Consider the following 26,654-nt stretch of genomic DNA (forward strand, 5'->3'; position numbering starts at 1 on the left):
ACTTTTACTTGAGTACATTTTTGTCTGTGTATTTGTACTTTTACTTAAGTACATTTTTTGAGTACTTTTTCCACCACTGAATATAATGTCCATTGCCTTTTCTGGGCTTTACAGACACGCTCCTGCAGAGAATCCAGACATAAAACATGGAGCTGCCATGAAGTGATAGTGTGTTGGGATTATTCTGTAGCATCCTGCAGCTCAGAGTTAGCATTGCTGTGGGATGTTACTTGTCAGTTTCTATTTATTAAATGAGCCAAATAAATGGCAACCGATGTTTTCCGTCCTTGTTAGCCGCCTCTTTGCCACGGTGACGGCAGGCGTTTTTGCTCGCCAGTTTGCACCTGCTTTCAAATGAGCTAAATACAGACTCAAAAACAGCACAGCGCAATCTGGTGCAGTTTTAACAAATTGTATTGTGGGTTGTAAGTCATTGCATCTCCTTCTCCCAGTATCTCGCGCTAAATTTAGACACACTAAATTTATTGCGACTGCGATGTTGGGTCATTTTGCAGAGACAATCCTGTTTGTGTGCGTGTGTGCTGTCAAGTTTGCACTTATTGTTGAACATGCAAACCTTTTAAATAGCAGGGTCATGTTTGTATCACGCTTCACAAAGTGATTTGCTTAGTCTTTAAGTAACCAGCTGCAAATCAGTCATAAAACTAAGATAATCTTTCAAATTGAAAGTTTGTCTGTATATGCTTTAAAAAAAAGACATAAAATCTTACCGCAAAATCAAAAGATAATCCTGGTTTGAAATATTTGGGAGATTTGGTGAACTGGATGGTATAAGGTGACGTGACAATATAAATGTCTCTCAGTTCTGCCTCCACCATCTCACTACCTGTGGAGATAAAATAAAAACTTTTGGGTTTTCACTTTATTGTTTTACAGCAGCAAGGACAGCCAATGCAGCTTTGGATGGCTGAACGACATAACAGATAAACCGGCATGTTGTCACTATACAGTTTTAAAGAAACAAAGTTTTTTAAGTTTAGTCATGTTTTTTTTTTTGGTTTAATTGCTAAAATGTTCTAATTTTATACTACAGAACAAAGACAAGTAAAAAGAAAAAAAAAACAAGGACTGTGATGAGAAACTTCATGAGACGCAGGCTTTGATGTAATAAGTCGGCTTTTAGGACTCTTTATTTAAATGGTACGTATGTATCTGTATGTACAGCTATGGCTTACTGGCAAAAGCATAAATAGATTCATGTTTCTTTTAAATTTAAGATAAAAACAATAAAATCTTTGCCTGGACTTAGTCTGTGTGGAGTTTGCCTGTTCTCCTGGTGCATGTGTCGCTTCTCTCCGGGTTTTCCAGCTTCCTAAAAACAACGTTGGGTTGATATTTTGAAAATTTCCCTTGAGTGATAATGTGTATGTGTTTGTCTCAGTGCAACCCTGTAGGATAAGCAGGCAGATGAAATTTGTAAGATGAATTTACTGGTTTATTTTATATTTATGGGTTTAGTTATTAATTGTACTGTGGCATATCCAGGAGTCCATAGTGAGGCCTTTAAATGGAAACTTCACATTTAAATGTATTAATTTTCTCAGGCGATACACTATTTATCTTTTAATACAATAAAGAACTTTTATTCTCATGTTGTTTTTCTCCAGATAATGAAAGTCACAGAAAACTGTAAACAGACTACCACCGTTTCTCCTGGATAAGTGACACTGACCCCCACCGACCTCTGCTTCTCTTACCGTCTCTTGTCAGCACGCTGACCGCCACAAATATGGAGCTGCCCATAAGATCGGTGAAGTTTTCAAAGCTCTGAGTAATGTGYTCTCTCTTCAGGGTCACCATTCCTTCTCCTCTCTCAATCTAATGTCACACAATGCACGTTATCTGAAGAGTTTGGTGTCGTCACACATTTACATCTCATTTACACTCACAGGCAACTTTAGTATCTAACCACATGGCTGTAACTCAATGTATTGACCAAAAATGTCAGTGGTTTGTTACATTCTTAGCTGTTTGAAGGCATCCAAAAATTTGAAAGAATGAACTCTGGTGAAAATGCCTCCCTTTCTTACGAGCTAGTTTCAGGTTAGTAACTGGGGATTTGTTTAAAGAAACAAAGTTTTTCCACAGCGTTTACATGACAACTTTCCATTTTTAAAGTACCGTATTTAGAAAAAGGTGAGATTTCATCGGTACATACAGTTTGTTTCACAGACCTAAACCCAAATGCAACAGAAAAATAAGAGGAGAAGACCTACCGGCACCCTCTGAAGTGAGCTGGGGAAACTCTTCTTTTGATTTTGATGCACAACTCCAAAAGCTCCATATGCAGAGCCTTCTACATCTTCACCAAACATGTACCTGGAGTCAGCAGGAAGATGCTTTTAATCGTGTAAAGTGTCTTCTTGTCACCAATCAGTAATTCAGACAGCTTAGATCAGTTGAACAATCAAGAATTGTTTCCAAAACCACAAAAGAAAAATTTCACATACACGGCCTTGATGTCTACGTGGAGTTCTGTGCTGTCCGTAAAGAAGAACGAGTTTCGGCGGGTCAGTTTAACCTCAAAACTGGGCAGCACTGAAAATAATGCACAGAGTTGAGTGAGCTCTCACAAAAACCAATAACACGTCAGGAAAACTGATTGAACTCACCGTATTCTTTGACCTCAAACTCTGCAGAGTAGCTCATCTGTGGTATGCTTTGAAACATCGCTCTTATTTTCCAAATTCCAACACTTGACACAAAGCACAGAGGAGATTTATGATGTACGGTGTATGTTTTTAAAAAAGATCTCAGAAATAAAAGTTGTCATATATTCACCTGACAACTTCAGCAAGCTGAAAATCTGCAGCGTGCATCCCTGACCTCAGAGAAACCGGATCCATCTGAAGAATGATGCCTTCAGGGGTCTAAAAGATTGAAGCAAGGATTTGCTACTAAAGCTTCTATTTTTTAACTAAAAAGCTTCTGTTTTAAATAAATCTTTCATCTTCTTTTGGAAATCATTCCCAGATTCAAGATTTGACTTCAGAAAAAAATGTAACACGTGRCACTTGTTTTTGGATGACCATCTACTTCAGGTTGGAAGATTTTTCTCCCCTCTACATTTCTTTTGGGCAGTTCCTGATTAATCAAATATCATTAACAATTTTTCAAATGCCTCGGTTCTATAATGAGTGTCCAAATTCAGATATTAATAGCCACTTTAAACTGAAAAGCTATATTTGTTTAGTTGTATTAATAAATATCAATTTATTTAAAAGCAGCAAAGAAAATTTGCATATTTACAATTTGTATAAATATGCCAATTTTCTTTGCTGCATATTTATGTAAATGCTATAATATGCTTCTAAAAGTATTTCATAAATGGTTTTAGAAGGGTTTAGAAAACATGGAATTACCATGTTTTTCTCATAACATAACATACAACAATGATATTCAAATGTTAAATAAATCACCACAAACTCAATGGCCACAGAAGCGTCCATCTGGGTCATGTTGTCTCTCTCCACAGGCTTCATGTCAGGCGTCATGGCAAATATCCTGTAATGAACTGCAGCAAAAATGTTACACATCCAATTATCATGAGACTTTTTACATGAACCCATCAGGTAATACTGTGGACTGAACTCCCATTTTCTCAAAAATAAAACATTAAAACTTCCATTGCTAAGTTCTAACTTGGACCAGCACTTCTGCAAATACCACCAGACTCTGACACATTTTTTGCCGTCTTGTCTTTTTATATTTTCTACTTAGAAATAACTTAGTATTGCCTAAAATTCAGCTGAGGAAAAAGAGTCTGTCTCAGAAAGTGGAATAAATCAAGACAATCTTCATTTGTAATTTGAACTTCCTGACTGATTTTATGACCRTCTCGTTTAAACAACCTAACAGGCCAGGTGTGTTTGTGGCGCTGTCGGACTCACCTTTGCTGTTGGGTGTGTAGAGCGCTTTGTCCGTCTGGATGAAGATGTAGCCGGCATGCAGGGACAAGAGGACGACTTTCTCCAGCTTTGCATCGGGGAACTGAGCTTGCAGATACACATAGTGCTTTAAGTTTGGCCTGCGAATGAAGTCATCAGCAGGAATCTGTCAAAGATTTAAAAGAAATGTTTGTCATGACTGAGCGGTGTTTATATTGGACATCTGAAGATGGTTCAAAATGTTTCATGAATTAAATCCGCAAACGTTTGAGGTAAAACTCAGTTTCAACATCACCTCAACTTCCCCAAAGCCTTGAAATCTGTTTGCAGTGTTGAGGTTCACAGAGGCGTGTGCAAGTCTTTGAGATYTGGTCGGCCAGTTCATCACACTGATGCTGACGGTGAAGTTGTTCTCACTGGGGCAGTCCTGGCACTCCACGAAGATGTTTTGTGGTCTTCCCAGCCGCAGCAGGTTGGGGGCAGACATCACCTTCCTGCAGAGCAGAAACAGGCCAGGAAGTAAAGCTGAACGTAAAGWTTTGTCCGGCCAGACTGGACCCAGTTACAGGTTACTGACATCTTATCACAGATAAATCATTTACCTTTTTGTTTCACAACATTTATTTGAGTCTATTAAAGTTTCTGTTTACCCTGCMTGTCCAAAAACATTACCCACATCTTCAATTTGAGATTTATTGAGTTTTTCTTCTTGATTTACTGACACATTAAACCTGTTCAACAGTCTTGGGACTTTAAAACTAAAAGGTTTTAAATATTTTGTTGTAGTCTTTAGTTTTTGTCCAGTGTCAGTCCAGTGCATGAATACTACCTCACAACTTTGCTCTTTCTTGTCTTCCTTCACACAATATCAGAGTTTGACTCTAAGTCTTCAAATGCTAATTTACTCTTTCAAAATTAAAATTAACAGACACATCCAACTTTATTTTTTACTAAATTTATTAATGTGATTTAATACGTCTTACAAATAATTTCTCCTCAAAACGTTAMATTTTGCTACCAGCCTGGGAATGGATGTATTTTTTATTTTTCTACTAATTCAACTTCTTTGATTTGGGATTATCTGCAACAGCAACTGGATCAAATTTATAACTTCCTCTAACAGGATTGAAGACAGACAGGCAYGCAGTGGTTCTTGATGCTGTAACAAACTAGAGGATAGAAGATCAGACTTACATTGGAGCTGCTGTTGTCCTAGAAATCACCGAAATAAAAGCCACTGAGGTGAACAACCACCACTGCTGTGTCCTCGTCATCCTGCAGCCTGASCMCATATTCACTGTTGGTGCAGCAAAGAGCTGCAGCTTTCCGTCATGCAGYCGCTTCCCTCTGTGTGGACTTTCACTTCACCTGTCACATGTTTCATTCATGGTGTAATCCTTAAAATATATCCTAATCTAAAAACTAACCTGCTAATCCCTTTTCAAACCAGTACATCCAAGGAGTTTACTGGATCTGATGAATATATTTTTACTATGAAGTCAGTTTATGTTTAAGTTTCTGATGCTTGTTGCTTTTATGAGCATTGTAACGAATCTTTCTACTTCTGCTAATGTATAAAAATAGGTAGATTAAGACTATAATACTTTATTGAAATAGCATAAAATTCTGAACTTAGCAAGTAAATTTAACGGAGGAGACAAACAGACGGCGTGCTCCTGCAGATATGTTGACATACAAATGCTAATAGGTTGTCATTGTTGATTGTTTTGTCAGCTTTGGAAACAGAAGATTCATTGTCAGGCTCTCTGTAGGGACAACATTTTTTTATTTGTTTGAAAATCTATGAAGAAAGTGCAAATTAATAGACATTTCTGTAAATACGCCGGCTTAACTAAACAGGTTAATTTCTATGATAGGTGACATGAGCACAACAATCATAAAAAAAAAAAAATCATCCCAGTAATTAAAATACCAAGAGCATGTAATTAAAAACAAATATAAGAACATTTCACTTACTTCACTGGCAACAATGATGAAGACAACAAGATCAAATGCATTTTAATAGGAAAGAACATTTTCATATACAGACATAGTTTCTGTTTTCAAAAATGCCAAAAAACAAAAAAAACAAAGAGAAATCTCTTTAGACTGGAAAAATGTCATCCTGGTCCTGGAGGCGAGTCACAAAAGATGAGAGAGGGGAACTTAGTTTGGGTCTGTTTTATTCAAAGACATCCAAAGGAAGTATACTGGTCGACCATCTCCTGCAGACTCATACAGACGGCTCGGTGCGCCTCCAGCTGGCACTCCGTCTCTACGGGCCAGTACTCGATCCAGGTGTTCCCTCCAAACGTGTACCAGTGGCTGAGTAACACAAGTCAGAAGAAATGCTCTTCATTACATCGCCACACAGTGAGGGGCTTTTCCATCAACTGATATAATATTTATAGTTATTAATAGTAGAATTTGAGGCACAAAAGTCATTTTAAAGAGGATTTTGTACGAATGTGAAGGTGATACTAATCTGCAGTTACCTCATGTCGAGTTCGTCCTTGTTTATGTCTCTCGATGAGCCCATGATCAGGTAGGTCCTGCCTGTTTGCAGATCTAAAGCATCTCTGCATGCTTTTTTGCCAAGAAACTTGCGCTGTTTACCTTGTGCTCCCACATCAAGGTTTTCTGTAACGTAGTGAAAAAATCTGGTCAAAAACAACAACCAAAAAACCAAAAAAATAATTATTGTAGCTGTTTATCTGTATTTATAGTAGCATTGCTGCTTCAGTGAATCGCAACACTTTCAAGAAAGAAAAAACTATGACATTTGATCAAGGTTAATATTAGAATCCCACGATCCCGTCAGACTAAAACGGAGAACAGGGCAGAGATATCAGGAGACGTTTTATCACCCACCTTCTTTGATCACCTCCAAAATTCGTAGCGTGTAAACATGAGCCGGCGGCCTGTCAGCCAACTCTTCCACTCTAACCTTATAGACTGACGAGAGACAAAGATCGTTAGTCTGTTTGCAGGTATATTTTGACAAAATGAGGTGAACTTAGCCGGGTCCTGAAATTATTTACATCCAACTGCAGAAAATCACAGACCCCAAATACCAAACATGAAGATCATCACTTACTAAAGTCAACACAGAGATGTCTGTAAAACACTTCAGTACATCTCAAAAGAAATAGATGTGCACAAAATGTTTGAGAGAGTATTTTTGTTTCTCTATATATATATATAAAAAAAAATGAAAATAAAAAATATACATATATAAAGACTTACTAAAATTTATAGTGGAATTACAAATCTTCCCAAGACGCTCGTCGTCATTGACTTTTCCTTTTTTCTGACCACTGCACCTCTCTAGAATGAAAAATATAAATGCATAAGAGAATATTATTTGCATATGGCTACACATTAAAAAAAAGTTAATGATAATTACTACATAATAACAGTGACAACGCAGAATTTATGGGAGAATTTTACTGTTTTTCGAGAGTGTGCAGAATTTCTCGTCTCTGAGCAGAGAGACGTTTTGCATGCTCATGCTCAGAGAAAATCTGAGCATGAACACAAAGATTTGAGAGAGCACAGAGAATATATGAAAGGGAACAGAAGCATTACAAGTTTTGAGAACAAAAGACAAGGCATCCTGCAGTAAAATTCCCCCATAAGAAGTGAACAGTTCCTGTCACGGTACTAGCACTTAATTCAGAAACAAAATATGCTGTCCAAACATTTCCCCTGTATCATTTGTTCCTTGATAAGATCCTAATAATAAAATTAACATTAGACCTACAGTTGGGACGAGTGTTTTCAGTAGATGTTTCGCAAATAGCTTCCAAAGTGCTAAATACTGACTCCATAAGCAAAAATATTATGATAAATGACCATGGAACCTATAAGTGCAATATAAAGCTTTCACACAGGCAGTTTGTATGTGGGACAAAATAGTTTTGAAGTATTGAAGTTGATGAAAAAAATTAAAAGAATCTGGACTGAAGGCCAAACCTCACATTACAGGACTTCTGGCGTTCCACACGTCATAAGACGTGGTGCAGAAAAGGCATCACTGTCTCTCCGCTTGCTGTTAAAAATAAATCAGTTCACTGAGAATTGTTTTTGCTTCAGCATGTCGGAAAAAGCCCCACATTTTTGTCTCTCAGACAGTTTGAAGCAGCTTTGTTTGGGCAATCCTCTTTTTTTTTTTTTTTTTCAAACAGTTTGAAAATTGATTAGTTTGCAGGTGAGCATTTCCACACTGGGCAGCGCAGACAACAGAGGAGCGTCCAGCTGACAGCCGCTGCTCTGTTACCTTCAGCGCAAGCGCATTGTTCGTTCAAACACAGCTTGGACAGAGACCCGGTTCTCTCAGGGCCGTAGGATTTCACACAAGGTTTCTCTGCAACAACAACAACAACATATGTTTGAAACAAGTTGCACTTTACAAGGGAATCATTTCTGTAATTTAGCCTTTAAAATATGCATTTCAATCCTTCAAAATAGAACTGTGAAAATTGCTCGTAGTTTTTTTTTTGCTCTGCATTCCTGCAGCTGGAAACTTACGGTTGTAATATTCATAGACCTTCACAGCAGCTGGTTGCAGGATTCCAGCTTTCATCTCCTGGTGGATCCGGAAAGAGATCTCCTCCTGCTGCGTGTGAGAAATCTGGCACAAAATGTGCACAAGATATAAATATATAAAACGTCTACATTTTTTATAGTAGTAAACATTTGTAAGGATTAAATTTAATATTATAGACACTCCCATAAGAGTATTGTTGAGTGCATGCTGCACTAAGCCGGTCTGCCTGAAACTGGATAACCTTATTTGAAACCCGTGAAAAACGGAGAATTTATAAACTAATAGTCTATTTTAATATGGATGAAAACCCGGTATAAAGCAAGATGTTGCACAATCTAGAGGAAGTCTTACCTTGTCCAGATAAAGGGTGAGAGATCCTCTTTCTGACAGAAATGTGTGAGCGTCATATTTGGAGATGACAGGAGAACGGCCTGTAGACAACTGTTAGCACACATTGTTAAAGGTTATGCAAATTAAAGGGGTTTGGATTTTTCCGGATGTTTGTTGTTTCTGCCGTCTTACTGCGTCCAGGTCAGGCTTGTTAAAGGTGAAGCCGGATGGTAAATCGACATCCACGATTGATAACGTTGCATTGCGGTCTCTGTTCTTAAACCTGCACACAAACAAAGGCTTTTGTCATTATAAAAGCCTTTGTTTTAGCATGTGGGGGGAAAAAATGGATGGTATAAAAGTTCTGGAAGGAGCTGAACGAGGGTTTTGGGAAATAAAATATATTGAGAAATGGAAATATTTTAAGGGGTAAAAGGCTGTAGACACATAAAACTTAACTTGAAACAAAGGAGTGAAATTGATATTCACAGTTCTCTCCGATACTCACCTGACTTGTATCCTCAACCTGTATACTTTTTCTTCTTCTGTGATTTTTTCTGCAAGTCATAATAGATAAAAGGTTTTACGTTTCTGTTTATGCACTGATTTGGCATTAATTTTATTCCATTCTTAGATTTTGACTTATTTGATCTGCTCTATTTTCAAAATAAACAATTGCATAAATATGACACGAGTTTAAAAGAATGTCTATATATGCTCACGTATATTTGAATTGATTGTAGATTTGCTTAATATATAAATACACCTACACCTACATATTTCTTTGGGTTTCTTCTGTTTTACTTTTTCAGCACAGGTCCACATTTCAGATCAAACAAATTTGAATAGATGAAGAAAACCCAATACTAAACAGAGTTGATTGTGAACATTTTCTTTGGTTCAGTTTCACTACTGACAGCAAAAGTTGATGACTTTCTGATCTGAAAAATCATTAATTGACTAAAGGAATATTGTTTTTTACAGGCTAAAGTATTTAAAAAAGAAGAAGAAGATCATGCAGTGATATAAAGAAATCCATCAGCAGAAAGAGAAATTACCCGGCACAAGTTGCACACTCATATCAAATGCCTCACATGGGCTCTCAGGTTCCTTAGGAAGAGTGTAGTAGAGAGACACAATCTTTCAAAGATAAAAAAAGTCCTAATGAGTATTTCAGCAAATCTCTGAGGCATCTAAAAAATCCCTCTTTTTTAAATTTACAGTTTCCTTCATTAATTATATTAAAACAGCAATAAAATAAAACTTTACCTTCATGATTTAGATATTGGTGAAAAGTGCCATTTTCCATTTATGCAATGCTGCATTTGCCAGTACTAATAATATATGCTGTATTTTAATATACAGTACACAAAACATACAGTGTATTAAATTGACAAGTCCGCACCTGAAGTATTAGCTACTCTGTGTCTTTAAACAATGTTGCTCATTAAAACTGTTTTAACCTTAATAAAATATAAAGTTAGCCTGATGCACTGCTAGTAACACAGTCATGACGATTAGCAGGCGTTCATGAAAACTTTAGGAAGAAATCACTCAAAACTAACTTATTCACCTTTAAGACGGCTTCTCCAGCTCCACTTGCCATCACTGTTATGTCCTTGTCTACTGTGTCAACCTGTTAAAATTACACACAAATTTTAAAGTTACTAATTCATACATTTTCTGTTCATACTGAACCATTGCAGGGTGGAGACAGACAATTATGCATGCACAAATTCACAAATTCAGCAATTCTGAGTGGCTAATTGACCTATCAGTGGAGGGTGTGAGCAGCGTGTACACAGGCATGACTGACAGCACTAAAACCCTTCTCCTGGCTCTGATTGGTTGTTTCTGACAGAGCTGTGTGTTTGTGCAGATGGCAGTAGGACCACAGGGAGGGAGGAGGCAGAGGAGTTAGATTTCTGTAAATTGTCTCTCTCTTGTTATACTGTCATGATATGGTGACGGGTTTACCAAATATGAAAAAAACATTATTTAAATTTACATTCTGCGGCTTTAATAAGTGGGACCTGTGTAAACAACAAAACCATCTGTCAATTTTGGTCAAATCAAACATTTAAGGAAACACAGTCGCTTAAATGTCATTTTGGTTTTGCCTTACATTTTGCATCATACTAAAATCCCACAATCATACAGTACGCTGATCATTTCTGCTGCTTCATAATATCTGCTTACGTACTAAACACTTTAATGTGGAGGGTGTTATATCAGTAAACATTTGTACAACCAGTCGTTTGTGCTTCATCTTGCCCTTGTGTTCGTACCTTGGAGGTCCTTGTGATGTAATAGTTATCCTTATTGAAGTGATACGTCTCTGGTCTGATCCTCCCTGGAAAGATGAGTTCCACTTTCAGATCATAATCTACGTCTTGCACACGGTTCCAGTACTGAGCTACGGCCTGGTACACAATCATGGTGCTCTGGAGAGGGAGACACGAGCAAATGTTAAAAAATATTTCCTCGGGAAATCTCAGTACCCAAAATATGTTTTTTGAATCAGCTTTTTTTTTTTGTCACCTGTGTCGATAAATGACCTCCATTTAAATTTGGCTGTTCGCGGAGCCATCTCACGACAGGATGGGCTTCGTCAATGGCCTTTAACGATGCAATGTGAGAAAAAGCTTTTCAAATTTACTCCAGACAACAGAAAGTCAAACATTATGTGACCGTCTAAGAAGGCTTCAGAGTCACAGAACATCTGTACTCCAAAAACAACCCAACAGAGACTAATTAGAGGTCAGCTCATCTGTTTTACACACTTAGTTTTTTGAAATGTAAGAAACTGAATTACAACGATCTTGCATGACAGCAGGAAGTGTCACCTCAGCCTTGAGAAGCGCCAGCAGAGCGTAGCCTGTAGCCTCCAGCGTGTGCGTGTTTCCTCTTGGTACAGGCCAGTGAGATCGATCTGTGGACCAGACATGAAATATCCTGTTAGACTAAAAGTAAAATATCTGAGCATGTTACTGTACCAACATCACAACACTGTTTTACACACGCACGCACGCACGCACGCACGCACGCACGCACTGTGTGATCTGTCAGGCAGTAACCCTTTGATTTAGCAGCTAGGATTCATAATATCTGTTTGCTAAGTTAGTAAGTTATGCATCAATAAAATCAGAGTAAACATGTCACCAGCTCAGCAGTTTTTCTGACCTGTACACTACAAGTACATCCTGTCAGATAGGTAGTTTAAGGATCATGGACACAGCAAACAAAAAAAAAAGTCAGTTTAACTCTTACAAACTGACCAAAACCCTGTCTGACCCATTTCTCTTTTCCCAAAATATAATCTGCATTGATACATTGTTTATTGGCAGCATAATGTCAGTGTACATAACCAACCACAGCAAGCTGGCTGTTTACCTGCAGAAGCAAACTTGAACAGTGTCTCCTTGTTGAGTTTGTCTTCAGTCGCCAAGGCAAAGGAAGTTATTGCAACAGCATAAGGGTTTGTAAGAGCAGGCAGACGCTGCTCCAGATAGGCTGCTGCTCGGACTATACTTTGGGTCATTGACTGAAAGAAAAATAATTATAATTTAAATACATATTATACATACTTACACAGACTTATCTTTCAAGCTTAAATCCAATCCTAAAAATAGTGCCTAAAGCTGAGTGAGCAGACATTTAGCAAAAAGGTAAATATAGGGAATATAAGGAGACAAAGCTAAAAAAAATTGCATTATTGTTTGCCCCATGTCATTCTGGTGGTATTTTGGTTTTGTCTATTTAACATAAGTACTAATTTACATTTTATGAATTAGAGGACTGATTGTTCATGTAAACAGTTAAGCGCTTCCAGAACACATACTGTACTTTTAAATGTAAGTGTTGATTTTAGCTTTCGTACATTGCAAACTTTAACATTTTTTTTTTCTCTCATGATTATTCTGTACAACCAAATAAAACGACTGCTACTAAAAGGAGGTGATTTCTACAGGCAGCATTTGAATATTGAAGTGTAAGACAGAGACCAGGTTGTACTCACAGGAACAGATTCCGCACATATTCTTCGTGCCTCCTGGATTGCAATCAGACAGAAAGCTGTTGTGGAAGCATCTGAATCTGTGCCAGCAACATCGCCCTGCAAAGCCACATAAATGAATTTTCATTTTTGCTTCTGTTTTATTATTAAAATCAAATGACTTACCATCATTTCGGTGTGAAACACATATCCAACTTCTCTGAACATCCCGGTCGGCTGCTGTGTGGTAAGGATTAGAAACTTGACGGCACCACAGATATTTGCTGAATCTACATCTATCATGTTGGATATGATGCTGAACACCTTGGCGACATAAGCAGTGAGCCTTGTGGAGGAAATATTCAGACAGATGAGTCAGATATGCACGTATTTATGAAAAACACATGGTCTGACAATAAACAAGACAAAAATGTACCTTATTATCGACAGGATAAAATGAAATGTTTCAATTTGATCGGACGTGGAGTTATGCACACATTGGCTTTAACACATGACTATTTACTGAACACTTTGTCAACCCATTCTTATCTTAAATCAATAATGAATTTCCATTTGTGCTATGCTGGGACAAACAAATTTCCCCTTGTTATCTCATTATCTTCTCTTAAGTAATTGACCAGGTTTATTTAATAAAGTCGCTTGGAGTCTGCGCATTGGAACACTCTTACATTCACGCACTTATCTTACACACAGCTTACAAGAACAGTCTAAAAAACATGTATAATTTAAGATATTCTTTAGGGGACTTTATCATGTAGATTGTTTTACACATTTTGGTTTTCCATTTATTGGATTTATTTTTAATGCTAATTATTGCCTCTCATTGCTTTTATAAAATATTTCAGACAAAACTTCTTTTAGTTGAATAATAGAATATTTGTGTGCAGATAATGAATATGTAGTTAGCTGTCGCCTGTCTCACCAGGTGCTGCTCGGTATGGCAGGAAATGGAGCAAAAGAGCCGTCGCTTTCACGGAAGGTCAGCTCTCTTTGATACCCTAAACAGAAAAAAAAGGTTTCACTTTCATCCTATCAACCCACAAATGATCTATCTTCTGATTGTTAATCAAGTTGTTATTTGATGATACCGTTCTTTAGGTATTGGAGAGCTTCAGCTCTTTTTTCTAGCCCCACCGCTTCCCACTGGTTGGTTTTGTCCAAGTACATCGTTGCAGCGACAGACGGAGTCATGGTCATCATCGTTTCCTCCCCAGAGCCCAGAGGCTCTCTGAAGAATCCTCTCAATGATTTTCCACTAATGATATTTTCCTGAAATGGATTTGTCTTCCCTGCTCCTGCACACACAGAAACAAAGCAGTCGGTGAAAATATTTGATGAAGATGAAGGCATAACGAGCGTTTTGCAAAAGCTGCCGACATTTTCTTTTATATTCAAATTTGATCATTTTGAGTCGAGTCTGTGGTGTATTTTGTTCCAGGAACATTTAAACCTTTTTAGTACACTTTGTAAACTATCAAAAATCAGGACCAAAATAAATGGAAGCGCAGAGTATAATGCAGTGTCTTCAGAGAATAATACAATTAAGTTATATAAAGTGAGGTTTGAGCATTATGAAAACAGTGAAAAACAGGAAATAACTGATACACACAGACACAAAATGGAAGCATTTCAATGAGGATTGTAAAACAAGATGGCTAAAGAAAATAATTGAAGGAGTAAAAACACAGTAAGTTGAAGAAATGTGGTGTTAAACGTTTGGAAAAGTTCAATGTCATGTGCAAAAGAGAAATAGTCCAAAAATTAATAATGCTAAGTTTTCACTTTTACGTTTTCTATGTGGGTCGGTGGAGAGAAGCAAAGATTTGAGCAAATTCTAAAACTTTCTCTGATAGGCAACACAGACAGACTTTTAGCAACATTTTAACACAATTAAAAACAAACATTACCAATTACGTATAATGCTTTTGAAATAGATTTTTTTTCAGAAATGTTGTTTTTCAACAGATATTTTACTTGTTTGAATTACCTGTCAGATACATGTAAGTCGTCATCCGTGTGTTTGGAGCGACGTCGCTCGGAAGGATTTTACCGCTGATCGTAACAGATTCTTTGCCGTCTAGAGATAAAAGCAGCAAGTTATGAAGTTCATTCAGCAAAATAAAATATTGTTTTCTTGTTCTTTTAGTATCTCGTTTCTAAACTTACTAATGCCGTTCTTAGACGGGTTTAATGTGACAATCTCCACCAACTTTACCAGTTGACCTGCAGGCTACAAAAATGTAAAGAAATAATTAACACCAAGAATTTCTGACTACAAGAAGAACTAATGTTGTGTATCAATTATGCCGAGGCGAGCAGTTGTCCCAGAATAATAAATACATTGCATTTTATCTTTTGTTTCCTTTTTGTGGTTTTTGTTAAAATACATTGAAATGATTAGAGATAAAGGTTTTCTCCAATATAACAAAATCAAATGAATTTGATTTTCTATCCAAGATTATAAAACCCAGTGGAGGATTATCACTGCGATTAATCCATAAAATCTCGTATGTTTAAAAACGCTTGTCTGACATGTTGTGCTTGCCGGTCCTGGACCAAGCAGCCATCTTTGTGTTTGAGATTTGCAGCTGTTTGAGTAAAGCGGTGCAATATTCTAAAATGCAGGACATCGTGAGTGTGTTCAGAACAGCATTTTGATACCATATCAAGCTAAAAGATCATTTTGGCAAACCTGCAAACATCATGTGTTTTCAAAATGAACTGGGTTGAATAAAACCGAGCACACTACTAAAKACAGTTTGACCTTTTGTACTGTCTGAGAATCAATCAGTGATGACTGGTATGAGGCAATATTAGTAGATTGTTTCATCAAATGAAAGAAAACATAGAATTTGCCGGTTTTAGGAAATAAATTCAGAAGAAAGTTTCTTGTTACATCTCATAAAAATAAAAAAGATCCAGATTTCATAGTCAGACTTACCAACACTATCAGTGTTTTTCTGACTGCATCTTCAAGGCTTGAATCTTTAACAGATGCTTTGACCTCCACAGAGAAGTGTCCTGTCTTCAGTGGCATAATGACAAATGAAACTAGCTGGGAAGTTTGAGCTGCAACTGGGACTTCCTGCCGGTAGCTCAGACGTCTGTAAGCTGCGCTGCACACGTCGTTTTCCTCCATCAGATCCACATACGCCTTAAAGTGTATAGAACAGGGAACATGGTTTTAAATCCAGCAGGATTCATTTTCAGGTATCATAAACGGCAAACAAAAGATTAGAAGAAATGGGTGCAGAAGTTTCACCCCTTTGATGCTTCAACATCTTGAAATCTGATTTACCTATCTCTATGTTTTCCCTCCAGAAATACACTTTTAAAAAAAATATTACATTAGTTTTGTACATTAGTAACAGAGTAATGGGATGAAATTGGCTTGAGCACCTGGGCAGAAATTGGGGATTTCGATACAAGCTGGTTAAACAGCTAGCTTACAAGAGCTAATTAGTGTCCAAAAAACACATTGGCCATCCATTTGCTTTGTGTGCATAAAGGTATTTTTTGAACATCAAAAAATTATCCATGCTGTGTAAAATGTTAACTAATTTCCCTGGAATAGTTCAGACTCACAGTGATGGGATTAGGACTGTAGTTGTAGAGAACTGCCTTAATTTCCAGCTGCTCTCCGTGAACCGCCGAGTACGGCAGCCTGAGATCGATGAAGAAAGTTTTCTTCACAAAAACCTCTAATGGGTCAGTCACACAGATACCTGCAAATAAAATAAAATAAACAGAACAAAGTTACTCCACCAGCCACCCCTTTGTTCACCTTAAAAACTTAAATCAAAGCTGCAGATGGAGAGAGGAATTGATTTGGAAAGAATCTGTTATGTAAAAACAGCAAAAGTAAGTCAAGAGTCCTCCTCACCGTGAGTGTTTGACAGACTGATGCCTGTCAGCTGCCATGTTGCTATCGTGTCAGGCAGGAAGAAAGTTTTTCCATGTGATATAGACAAACTGAAATGGATAAATAATAAGAGCTGGTCTCATGTGGAAAACATCTGATTAGACGTCTGTGTTGGCGTTGCCGTTTCTGTTCCTCACCAGCCAGGTTTGTTTCTTGGGCAAGCGTTCGTCTTCACATCGTACCAAAGCCAACTTTCTGGGAATCGAGTGCGAATGACGGTTAAATCTGAATCCGTGATGCCGCCTGCCTCAACTGAAGTGGAAATGAAGAAAAGAAGAATATCTCAGTAAGAATCGATGACCGCTTTCGAAATATGTTGATTCCTGTACAGTGATGACATGAACTGATGGTAACTACCACTCGTATGCTGCGCTCTTCTCCTGTTGCGACGCAGTAGATGAATTTCTCTAAAGAAATCCGAATCTGAAGGAAGAGAGAGAGAACAAGATGATCCTCATGTAAAATCAGACAGAACAGAAAATATCTGTATTTCATGTGATTGAGTTTTTTTCTCATTCCGTAATCTAATCTGCCATACAGAGATTCGGTATCCTTGTGGTTTTTAAACTTTTACCCGCTCTGCTTGTATTATGTCTCAGAGTGGTGGCTCGTGTCCTCCGGCTGGATGTGGGGCACTGGAGATCTGAAAAAGCAGCAACATTTAGTAATTAGATTGCAATTAATTGCTCTAGATTCAAAGGTGCGGATCTCGGAGAGAACAACAATCTTCAGGCAAGACGGAGAAATTAGAGATTTCGAAAACATTTACACGCACCAAGATTACAAATCGTTTCTCGGTGAGGTTTTAAAGATGCAGGTGATTTCTTCAGGTGATCTTAAAAGGGCATCTTTTAATGAGATCACACAATATCTTACTTTACTTGACATTACTTGAATGCATAAAAGTTTAATCCAATCACACCTAAAATAGTGGGATTATTTTGAAGTCCTTGGAGAAATCTTTGCTTGTTTCAGAGTTGGCCAGACAACGTTTGGCCGTGTTGCTATCCGCTCTGTCAAGAAAGCAGCAGGAGCAAGAGCTAACCTGTTCTGCAAGGCGTCCCTGGAACGGTGCTCGTCTCCATCAAGAGTCCAGCATCGTAGAACACGTGCATGCCGTCCTCTCCGCCCCCTGCTGTGCAGCCAGGGTCGTATTCCTCCACCATGTCCCAGATCTAGACACAATGGAAGTGATTTAAACACAACCACTTAACAGATTCAGACATTTTTAACATAAAATGGAAGTTTTCTGCATAAGTACAAAAAAAAAAGCCCAGAACATGTATGGAAACTTAGTTTTGGTTTTAGAAAAAGTAACTTTTTCTCCAACTCTTCATGTTTATTGTTGCCCACATAAGCATTGAAGTTCCCTGGGAGCATCAGAAAATTACCAGATGGTACCAGCCTTCTTAGTTGTCACTATAAAGTACAAAGAGGTGATGATCCTCTTTCTAGTCTGGGAATTTTTAAAAAAACGGATTCACTCAGCTGGGGATTGTCGACGGTCCCCACACTCGCCCCTCTGCTTGAGTCGAGTTAAAAACAAAAGATGTGTGTGGAGATGAGTCCGTCTACATCCAGCTGCTGCCACTCAACTTCACACATCAGTTTGAAGCAATTGAATGAATGGCTCTTTGTCTGACCCTCCCTGCAGCCAGTCTTGTATTGGAGTCTCAGACAACACAGCCCTCAGAATCGTAGTGCTTCTCAAACCCATTTTCTAAAAGTTTCTGGACCTCGTTGAAGGTTTTAATCAATCTGCAACACTTAATATTCACCCTTCTTTTTATGCTATTTGATCCATTCATATGCGCTGTATGATACCCGTCATTTAATGAAAGATAGTTAATTAATACATGTATGTTCTGTATGCAGGATGGAATCTCAATTAGAATAAACTTTTGATGAGTTTAATTTGCACTCATAAGTTACAGCTTTGCAATTGGAGAAATGCATTTAACCAACCAGACAAATTCAACTGTGTGCAAAAATAACAAATATTTTTGGCAAGCAGACGAAAGGAGTTACCTTTTTTTGTGTCAGGCGGTGCTTCCTGTTGAGGGCTGAGACACTTTTGTCAATTGCCACTAGTCCCACTGTGGCTTCAGGATCTGCCGTGATTTTTAGACTGAAGCTGCTGCGGTATGCATAAAATGCAGCAGGTCTCACTGGTTCCAGACTTAGCTTAAAGAGAAAGAAAGTTTTTTATTTTTTATTTTTGCTCAAGGCGACCCTTCAGCACACTTCACAAACGTTAATATTCTTGTGCATGAAGTAGTATTAGCTTGCATGGATGTGCAATTGTTCAGCTGTTGTGCCTCTTACAGATCCCATGCAAGAGTCTTTGACATCCACCCACATGGAGTCTGCAACCACTTCTTCAGAGTTTGGATGATAGTWGGCTACGATGCGGAAAGATGGCAACATTTCTTTGGTAACGCGAATGCTCAGCCTCATCAGCATTTGTTCACTCATGTGATATCGTCCATGTTTTACCAGCTGACCTCGACTCAAAATCTGGTAATACAGACAAAAACATGCATGAATGAAATCCCAACATTGAGAGCTTCAAACAATTCAGGTTCATAGAAGTAAAACCACGTGTTTGCAGGCTGCCTGCATTTTGTTCTTACCAGGTATGTGATGTATTTGTGTTCCCTTTCCTGTCTGCTGAGGAACAGATTGACTTTTATGGTTTCTCCCAATTCCACCTCAGCTGAATCCAAACCTGTGACAACAACTTGTTATTTGTGGATGGTCTCACTTACTAGATTCAGCAGTTTCACTATCAGAGCAGGAGTATTATAAGTATAAGTGAACCTGAGTATTATATTATATGTATTACAAATAAATACATGTAATAAATAAATAAAAAATAAATAAATACATACATACATACATACATACATACATACATACATACATACATACATACATACATACATACATACATACATACATACATACATACATACATANCATACATACATACATACATACATACATACATACATACATACATACATACATACATACATACATACATACATACATACATACATACATACATACATTATAAAATTTGGATTAAACAGAAGTGCAATTTTTTTTATGTGTTGTTTGTAAGATTCTATAGTTGTGGGTTTAAATAGCGTTTCATTGGCAATATTTTCCTGCAACATCTAATTACCCAGTAATATTTTTACATTTCCTGTCTACTTTTAATCTTTTAATACAAAAACATGATGGACCGCCTCGAAGCCCCGACCACCGGGCTTAGCAAGTTTTCTGCTAATAATAATAACAATAATAATAATAATAACAGGTGATATGCAAAAAGATGGACAGCAATAACTAAATTGGTTGATTACTGTAATGCCATTATTGATTAGGGTGTTAATGATATTCAACATACCACTTTAAAAAAGTTAAATGTATATTGTTTTCATTCCTATTCTTTGCGTAGTTCTATCTTTCTAGAGGTGTCTGTCTCTTTTCCATTCAGAAACTCCCCATTTGAAGAAAAATGATTTCAAACCTTCATCTGCCTTGAGTAAAGAATAATGTGGATCTGTACATATTTTCTATATTTACTCATGTGGAGGTAAGAGCTGCTTTTGGTTTTGTATGGAAGAGCCGTCATGGAGGCAAACGCTTGTCGATTTGCTGGGATTTTGGGGTCTTTGGTCTTCGCCTGTAAAAAATGACACACAGAGAAATGTAACTATTATAGAGGGACAAAAAGATCATTTTTTCTATCCATGGCTATTGAGTAAATTCCATATTTACATACCCAGTTATTCTCTGCCTCACATTTCTATATGGTAATTTCATATTTACTTATTGTTTGACTATTTTCCACTCTTCTGCTCAATACCTGTGGGCTATTAGCAGATTTATCCTCCTTGTGATCAGTTTGTTGATAAGTTCTGATTTCTTTTTTCTGTTTGCAAGATTGCAATATCATTTCCCTCAGTTTAGCTGCAGCGCCATTACCTATTGTTCTTCCCTTTCTAAACATTCAGTAATAATTAAATTAGTGTATAATCCCAATTGTTAAAAGGTTTGCCCCACTATTTGAGCCTGTTTTTAATGCTCTTTCAGACATTTTTGTTATGTCTTCTTTCAATTGCTTTGGCTTTTGGTTCGTCTAATTACTGTGATGCTTTAGTCAGTCGTTTTGTTTCCCTACCTGTGATCAACTTTCTTATTTTAAAACAAACATTTGCTTAGTGACTGGTTAAGCCTTCACAGTGACCTCATGGGGGTCAGGTGGGACACAATTTACACGACTTACTCCAATAAACACGGCTTGAGAGCTTTGAAATGAGTTGATGCTAAATCTTGCCACGCCATTTTCTGAGGTGACGTCCTCCATGTTGCCAGGATCCACCACCACGGTCACACCTGGAGCCGGGGAATCATCAGGATTCACAACTTCAACCTGCCAGAGACGGAAAAAAAAACACACAAGAAAGCAGTAAAAACGTCAAGTTGCTGCTAAGCCACATCACATGATGTAACTGTAGAAACATTTCAAGCTCCTCCGCACCCGACTGGACTGGAATACGGTGAACCTGAAAGCCTCGTTAGTGTGAAAGCAGTCGAGGTGCTTTGCTCTCTACGAACTCTCCAACCAGGCAGAGGGGCAAAAAAAGCTTATTGATGTACTTCAAAACTTTTGTTTTGAATTAAAGAGTGTCTTTAAGGTAAAGTCCTCCTTTTAATATGTTTTTAAGAAATGTTTGCACAGTTTTATAAGGATCCAGATATCCTGCCTGCAGCCAACTCATTTACGTAAACTACAACAATGCAGAGTTTGGACATTTTTACATTGTGTTACCATCCATCTTCTGGCTGATTTTTAATATTTGTGTGATTTTGTTTTGGTGCAAACAGAACTTAAAAACTGCTGTGCCTGCGCAGTTTTCAGATTGTTAACACACGTTAGGATGTTGGAATATGTTTCTATCAAATTTTCTGTCCGGTGTCTTTAATGTAAATGAATTATGTACCGTGACGTCCAACGGCATGCCTGGTTTGAAGAACTTTGATGTTCTCCTGAAGAGGATGGCGTAGGGGTAAGAGGAGATCTTTATGCCTCCCAGCTCAGACTCAACCATTTCAGCGCCTAATGGTAAAACATAACAACGAAGAAAAAAGGTCAGAAAATCAAAGTCCAAACCTTTTACCTACAGCTAAAATCTAAAGTTAAACACATTTTTAAAAATCTATCCCCATCAAAACGAGAACACTATACGAGGACGTTTTGCAGAGAGCAAATTTTCACGTTGAAAACGCCACAGTTTGGTATATTTTTGTTTTCTTATTCATCTTTAAGGATGAAATGCTTCTGTGTACAAAAACATTTGGTAAATTACAAAAAAAAATCTTTCATGGAAGTAATTTCTTCAGTGCGTATCATCTTGTTTACTTGTTGTGGCGCTGGCTTATGTAAGAATAAGTGATAACAGTTCAAACTGAAGCGATTCATGTTTTACAGACATGCTACATTTGAAAAATAGTGGCAACATTTAGAGCCGATGATGTTTACTTGAGCAGACATTTTCAGATTCTTCGTAAGAAAATAAAAAACACATTTTACCTTACACAGGTTTACAGCCTTTTTAAACCATGAAAAACATTTTCTAATTGTTCAAAACTCAAAGTCAAACATACTATGGTCAGTTTTCTTTATGGCTTACTTTTGCGTAATAATAACTTAGTGTGTGTAAATGAAAATTTTTTTTCTTACCGTTTTTTGTCAACACACTGACTGCTACAAATATAGAGCTCCCCACCAGCTCCGCAATATTTGAAAAGGTCTGTGTGATTTGCTCCCTCGTTAGTCTGGCCACTCCATCGCCTTCCAGGATCTGACATGATGCGAAGCAAAAGTTTGTCATCAAGAAAATATTTAACTCTGAGTACTTGGGTTAACGTTTCAGTCAGAAATGTACACTAATTGGCATCATTAATCCAAGCAAGTACATCTCAACAACAGCAACATGATCATAAGTCTTTCTAGTTCTGCATAATTCAACTCAAAAAGTTACTCACGCTGCATAATATTATTATAGTAAGTAAAGAGTTTCTTCCTGTTAATTTAGATAAATATGGCACACAGGTTATCCAAACTTAAATAACTCAAATTAACAGAAAATGATGCCTGAACTGTGTCACACTGTGTGGAGTACATTTATGTGAGTTTAACTTATTGAGTTGAATCGCTAAAATTCTCTTTTAGTGACGTTACAAATTGCTGACATGCACCTGAAACGTCAGACAAGAAGAAAATACTTAAAAATCATGTAGAAAACAGCAAAACTGAAATAAGTCTGCACCGTACCGTAAAGCCTTATGTATCCCTTTTACCTTGATTTTCTGTAGAGAGTCAGGAAAGCTTTTCTTACGACCGTCTTGAACAACTCCAAACAGAACGTAGGCCGTTCCGTCCACTGCCTCCCCAAAGTTATATCTGAAACAGCAAGTAAAATATTAACTTGGGTGAATGCTTTATTTACACTTCTGTCTTTTCATCTGCATGATACTTGCATAGCTTTGATGTTGACTGTGAGATCTTCACTGTCTACATAGAAGAAGGGGCTTCCAGGTGTCAGTGTAACTTCAAAGCTAGGGAGAACTGCAAAATGTGCAGACATTCATGAGAACCTTTTCTCTGTTTTTATCAGGCATGGATGATGCCATTTTTTATTTTTTAAAGTGGAAAAGAGTCTTACCATATTCTTTGACCTCAAACTCAAAAGTAAAGCTCACTTGTGGGGTTTTCCTAAACTTGGCCACAATTTTCCAAACTCCAAAACTACATGCAAACACGCAGAGAAACAAGTATTATCTGTGCACTGAGAGAAAGGAGCTAATTCAAGTTCAATAACATTTCACACATATTCTCCCTGAGACATGTGTGTTTCTTGCTTTCAGTCATATGAGAATAATAATTATGTTATTTATACAATATATTTTAAGTGTTCTCAACATATTTGGTGTAACTGAAGGCTTTAATTATAAGTTTTAGTTCATGTTGTTTTTTAAATTATTGTAAATCACTTACCTGACGACTTCAGGAAGTCTATAGTCTCTATAATCCAGCCCTGCTCTTAAAACGTTCCAGTCAGATCGTACAGTGACGCCTTCAGGAGTCTGTGGAAAAAAACAAACAACCTTTGATTATTCACTGACATCAACCAAAACAACAACAACAAAACACTCTATTTTGTAAAGTATCATGTTTTTCTTTATTAATTCAAATATTTCAGCTGTTCTTTGGTAATATCCACATCATGGCAACATGTACAGTTTGCAGGTAATTTATTCTAAAATCTTTTTCTATACCAAAACAGACTTACACACAGTCCAAGGAAATATTTCAGATAATACAAGACTTTTGGGGAATATACTCTGGAAGATATTTTGAAGATATTTTGTTTGTACATCCATATCCAAGTGTGGTACAGAAGTAGATAAAGCAGTTACTGAAACTTAAAAGTACGTTACCACAATCTCCGTGTCCACAGCTACATTTGTTTGAGGTTCCATGCCAGGACTGACTGCAAAAATCCTGTACATAACTTTGAAACACAACAAGGAAAAAAATGTAAAACACATTTTACCATCAGATTAAGTCAAATCTGAGCGTAAAAACAAGGAGAATTGTTCTCGGTTTGCACATTTAAAAAGACACAGACAGACAGACAGACAGACAGACAGACAGACAGACAGACATACTGCCTGCCCCCAATGTTTCCTTTTAAGCTGTCATTTAATATTGCTGACGCTCTATAGTACATTACTGGTCTATCCAGACCTGTCAGAAAACAAATACATAACAAATAGACTAAACTTGAAACAGGGTTTACTTTCTTTTTTCTTTGCTTATATGTTTTTTCCATAGATATTGTCGCTGTGAATATAAACGTGCTTAACTTTTTCTCTGGTAATACTGGTGAGCATGATTTCAGACTGTAACCATTGTGTAGTTGTGACTTACTTTTGCTGTTGGGAAGGTAGATGCTTTTGTCAGTCTGTATGAAAATGTACCCGGATTGGAAGGACACCAACACAATTTTTTCCAACAATTTGTTTGGGAACTGTGCTTGGAGATACACGTACTGCTTTCTGTTGGGGTCTTTACTGAAGTCTGTTGCCTCAATCTGGGAGTAAAGCAAAGAAAAAAAAATTTAAACAAGGGATTTGGGACACCACGTGACTTTTAAATCTATTAAAACTTGTAAGTTGTGGCAAAAGCAGATATGTTGAATGCAGAAGATGCGCTCCATTGTTCGGGGACTAGAGCAAGGAAACAGCTTGAGGTAATTTCTGGGAAATCTCTAAAACGTTTTCCAAACTCGTTAAAAGAACCTTGACAGATATATCTTCAAAATTAAAGTAAAATCTGTCATTGAAATGCCAAATGATTATAAATGTTTATGTGCAATTTGGGGATTTAGTTCATTGTCCAGAAACATTTACATCAAAGAGTCTTTTATTTAAAAAAATGATTGAACTTATTTCTTTCAAAACGTTTGAAAGTTGTAATTTTTGCTGAAAACCCTTGTAGTTTTGTTATGTTGCTTCCATGTAACATATGAACTGCCAACTAAGAGAACTGATGAAGAAAATACCTCAAAATATTTGAATTGAGAGCAGAGGACTGAAGTCCTGCTGACAAAAAGCTTGTTGGTTCTTTTAATCTTTTGGTTCTTTTATCTGTTTGTTTGATGCAATGCTATCAACAACCTTGATGTAAACCTTCAGACTGATTTTGAGTGACAGAGCATCACAACAACAGGCATCATTTTTAAATCGTATCTGAACAAAGTTACCTGAATTTTCCCAAAACCCTGAAAGTTGTTTTCCCTATTAAGGGTCACAGAAGTTGATGCGAGCGCTTTAGTTTTCGTTGGATAATTCATTGCTTTGATTTGCACAGGTATGGCGTTTTCTTGTACATAATCCTGAACTTCAACAAAGACGATTTCTGTTGTTTCTACTCGGAGCAGGTTGGGTGCCGACAAGACCTCCCTGGAGAAGCAAGCAGACATGAAAGAGAAATCAAAACTATTCTTGCATGGAATTTGTCTTACCTGAAAAACGGAAGAAACGGCAATGTAGCTAGCTTATTTAAACTGTTTTCATTTTTTATAATTTCATCTAAAGAGTTTTGTTTACTTTTTAAGGGGTAGATGTCGCAGAAAATTGAAAAAAATCCCTTCAGCTTAAACATAATGAACTCATTCACATTAGAAAAACCTGCAATTTAAACAGGGAGCATGCACAGAAAAATTAGCTAAGACTCCCAAGAAATACTGCTAACCAGGGGGCAAACAACAGACAACGTTAGGCATTAATGTAAAGGCAGCAATGTTTAATTGAAAAAATATGAATGAAAGAAGAAAAGGTAGAACCAGAATACGTCTAAACTTGTTTACGCTTCATAGCAATCAAAGTGGAACTTCACAGATGTGGTTCTAGAAATGGAGAATATTTCATGTGAGCCTGACAACATGTAAAGATATTCCAGCTCCAGATGTAAAACAGCTGTCTTTCTTGATTACAAAACATTATTATTATTATTATTATTATCGTCATTATTTATGATACACTGAATTGTCCAAAAATGAATTTGACACATACAAACTGTACAGAAGTACCTCCAGTCTGACTTTAATCTCTGAGAACGTCTTAGAAAATCAGCGTACCCATAATGTGTCAATGGGTTAGCTCTTTAAATCTAACCTGAAATGTAATGTGTGAAGTTCAGGTAGCTCTACTTACAGAGGAGCTCCATCAGCCAGAGAAACCAGTGAGAACAAAGCAAGAGAAGTCACAAATCCAAGCTGGGTCCAACTCATCGTCCTGCTGGACTCCATAGCTGCTGTCAAAGTAAACTCCCCCAGTTATTCCCAGTTA

At 37.2% G+C, this 26,654-nt stretch overlaps 2 protein-coding genes across 2 annotated transcripts in view; both read right to left on the bottom strand.

Moving 5' to 3' along the window:
• Window positions 1-5,287, bottom strand: part of LOC103479133 (complement C3-like) — a 25,539-nt gene extending 20,252 nt beyond the window's left edge. Inside the window, exons 1-10 of the mRNA XM_008433763.2 lie at window positions 5,103-5,287; window positions 4,204-4,402; window positions 3,912-4,074; window positions 3,441-3,535; window positions 2,803-2,891; window positions 2,634-2,716; window positions 2,472-2,559; window positions 2,238-2,340; window positions 1,719-1,839; window positions 732-847 (exon numbers count right to left, since the gene is read on the bottom strand). Of these exons, the coding sequence (XP_008431985.1) occupies window positions 732-847; window positions 1,719-1,839; window positions 2,238-2,340; window positions 2,472-2,559; window positions 2,634-2,716; window positions 2,803-2,891; window positions 3,441-3,535; window positions 3,912-4,074; window positions 4,204-4,402; window positions 5,103-5,200 (1,155 nt within the window). The 5' untranslated portion in view covers window positions 5,201-5,287. The remainder of the gene's footprint in view (window positions 1-731; window positions 848-1,718; window positions 1,840-2,237; window positions 2,341-2,471; window positions 2,560-2,633; window positions 2,717-2,802; window positions 2,892-3,440; window positions 3,536-3,911; window positions 4,075-4,203; window positions 4,403-5,102) is intronic.
• Window positions 5,288-5,675: 388 nt separating this feature from the next.
• Window positions 5,676-26,654, bottom strand: LOC103478388 (complement C3-like). Its single transcript, XM_008432602.2, has 43 exons — window positions 26,520-26,654; window positions 25,568-25,766; window positions 24,733-24,895; window positions 24,240-24,313; window positions 23,797-23,885; window positions 23,465-23,547; window positions 23,280-23,367; window positions 23,100-23,202; window positions 22,480-22,600; window positions 21,740-21,855; window positions 21,022-21,168; window positions 20,319-20,418; window positions 19,358-19,452; window positions 19,050-19,241; window positions 18,753-18,908; window positions 17,770-17,899; window positions 17,299-17,367; window positions 17,082-17,147; window positions 16,862-16,976; window positions 16,686-16,774; window positions 16,388-16,527; window positions 15,744-15,956; window positions 14,969-15,032; window positions 14,790-14,879; window positions 13,891-14,097; window positions 13,725-13,800; window positions 12,968-13,127; window positions 12,806-12,901; window positions 12,181-12,331; window positions 11,634-11,719; window positions 11,329-11,406; window positions 11,076-11,231; window positions 10,361-10,423; window positions 9,846-9,927; window positions 9,296-9,344; window positions 8,980-9,070; window positions 8,809-8,898; window positions 8,439-8,541; window positions 8,188-8,274; window positions 7,155-7,235; window positions 6,780-6,863; window positions 6,404-6,548; window positions 5,676-6,233 (listed from the first exon to the last, which is right to left on the bottom strand). Exons 1-43 carry the CDS (start codon window positions 26,612-26,614, stop codon window positions 6,095-6,097), a joined length of 4,821 nt encoding a protein of 1,606 aa, XP_008430824.1. The 5' UTR covers window positions 26,615-26,654; the 3' UTR covers window positions 5,676-6,094.

The sequence above is a fragment of the Poecilia reticulata genome, linkage group LG1 (assembly GCF_000633615.1).
Source record: "Poecilia reticulata strain Guanapo linkage group LG1, Guppy_female_1.0+MT, whole genome shotgun sequence".
Taxonomy (NCBI): Eukaryota; Metazoa; Chordata; class Actinopteri; order Cyprinodontiformes; family Poeciliidae; genus Poecilia; species Poecilia reticulata.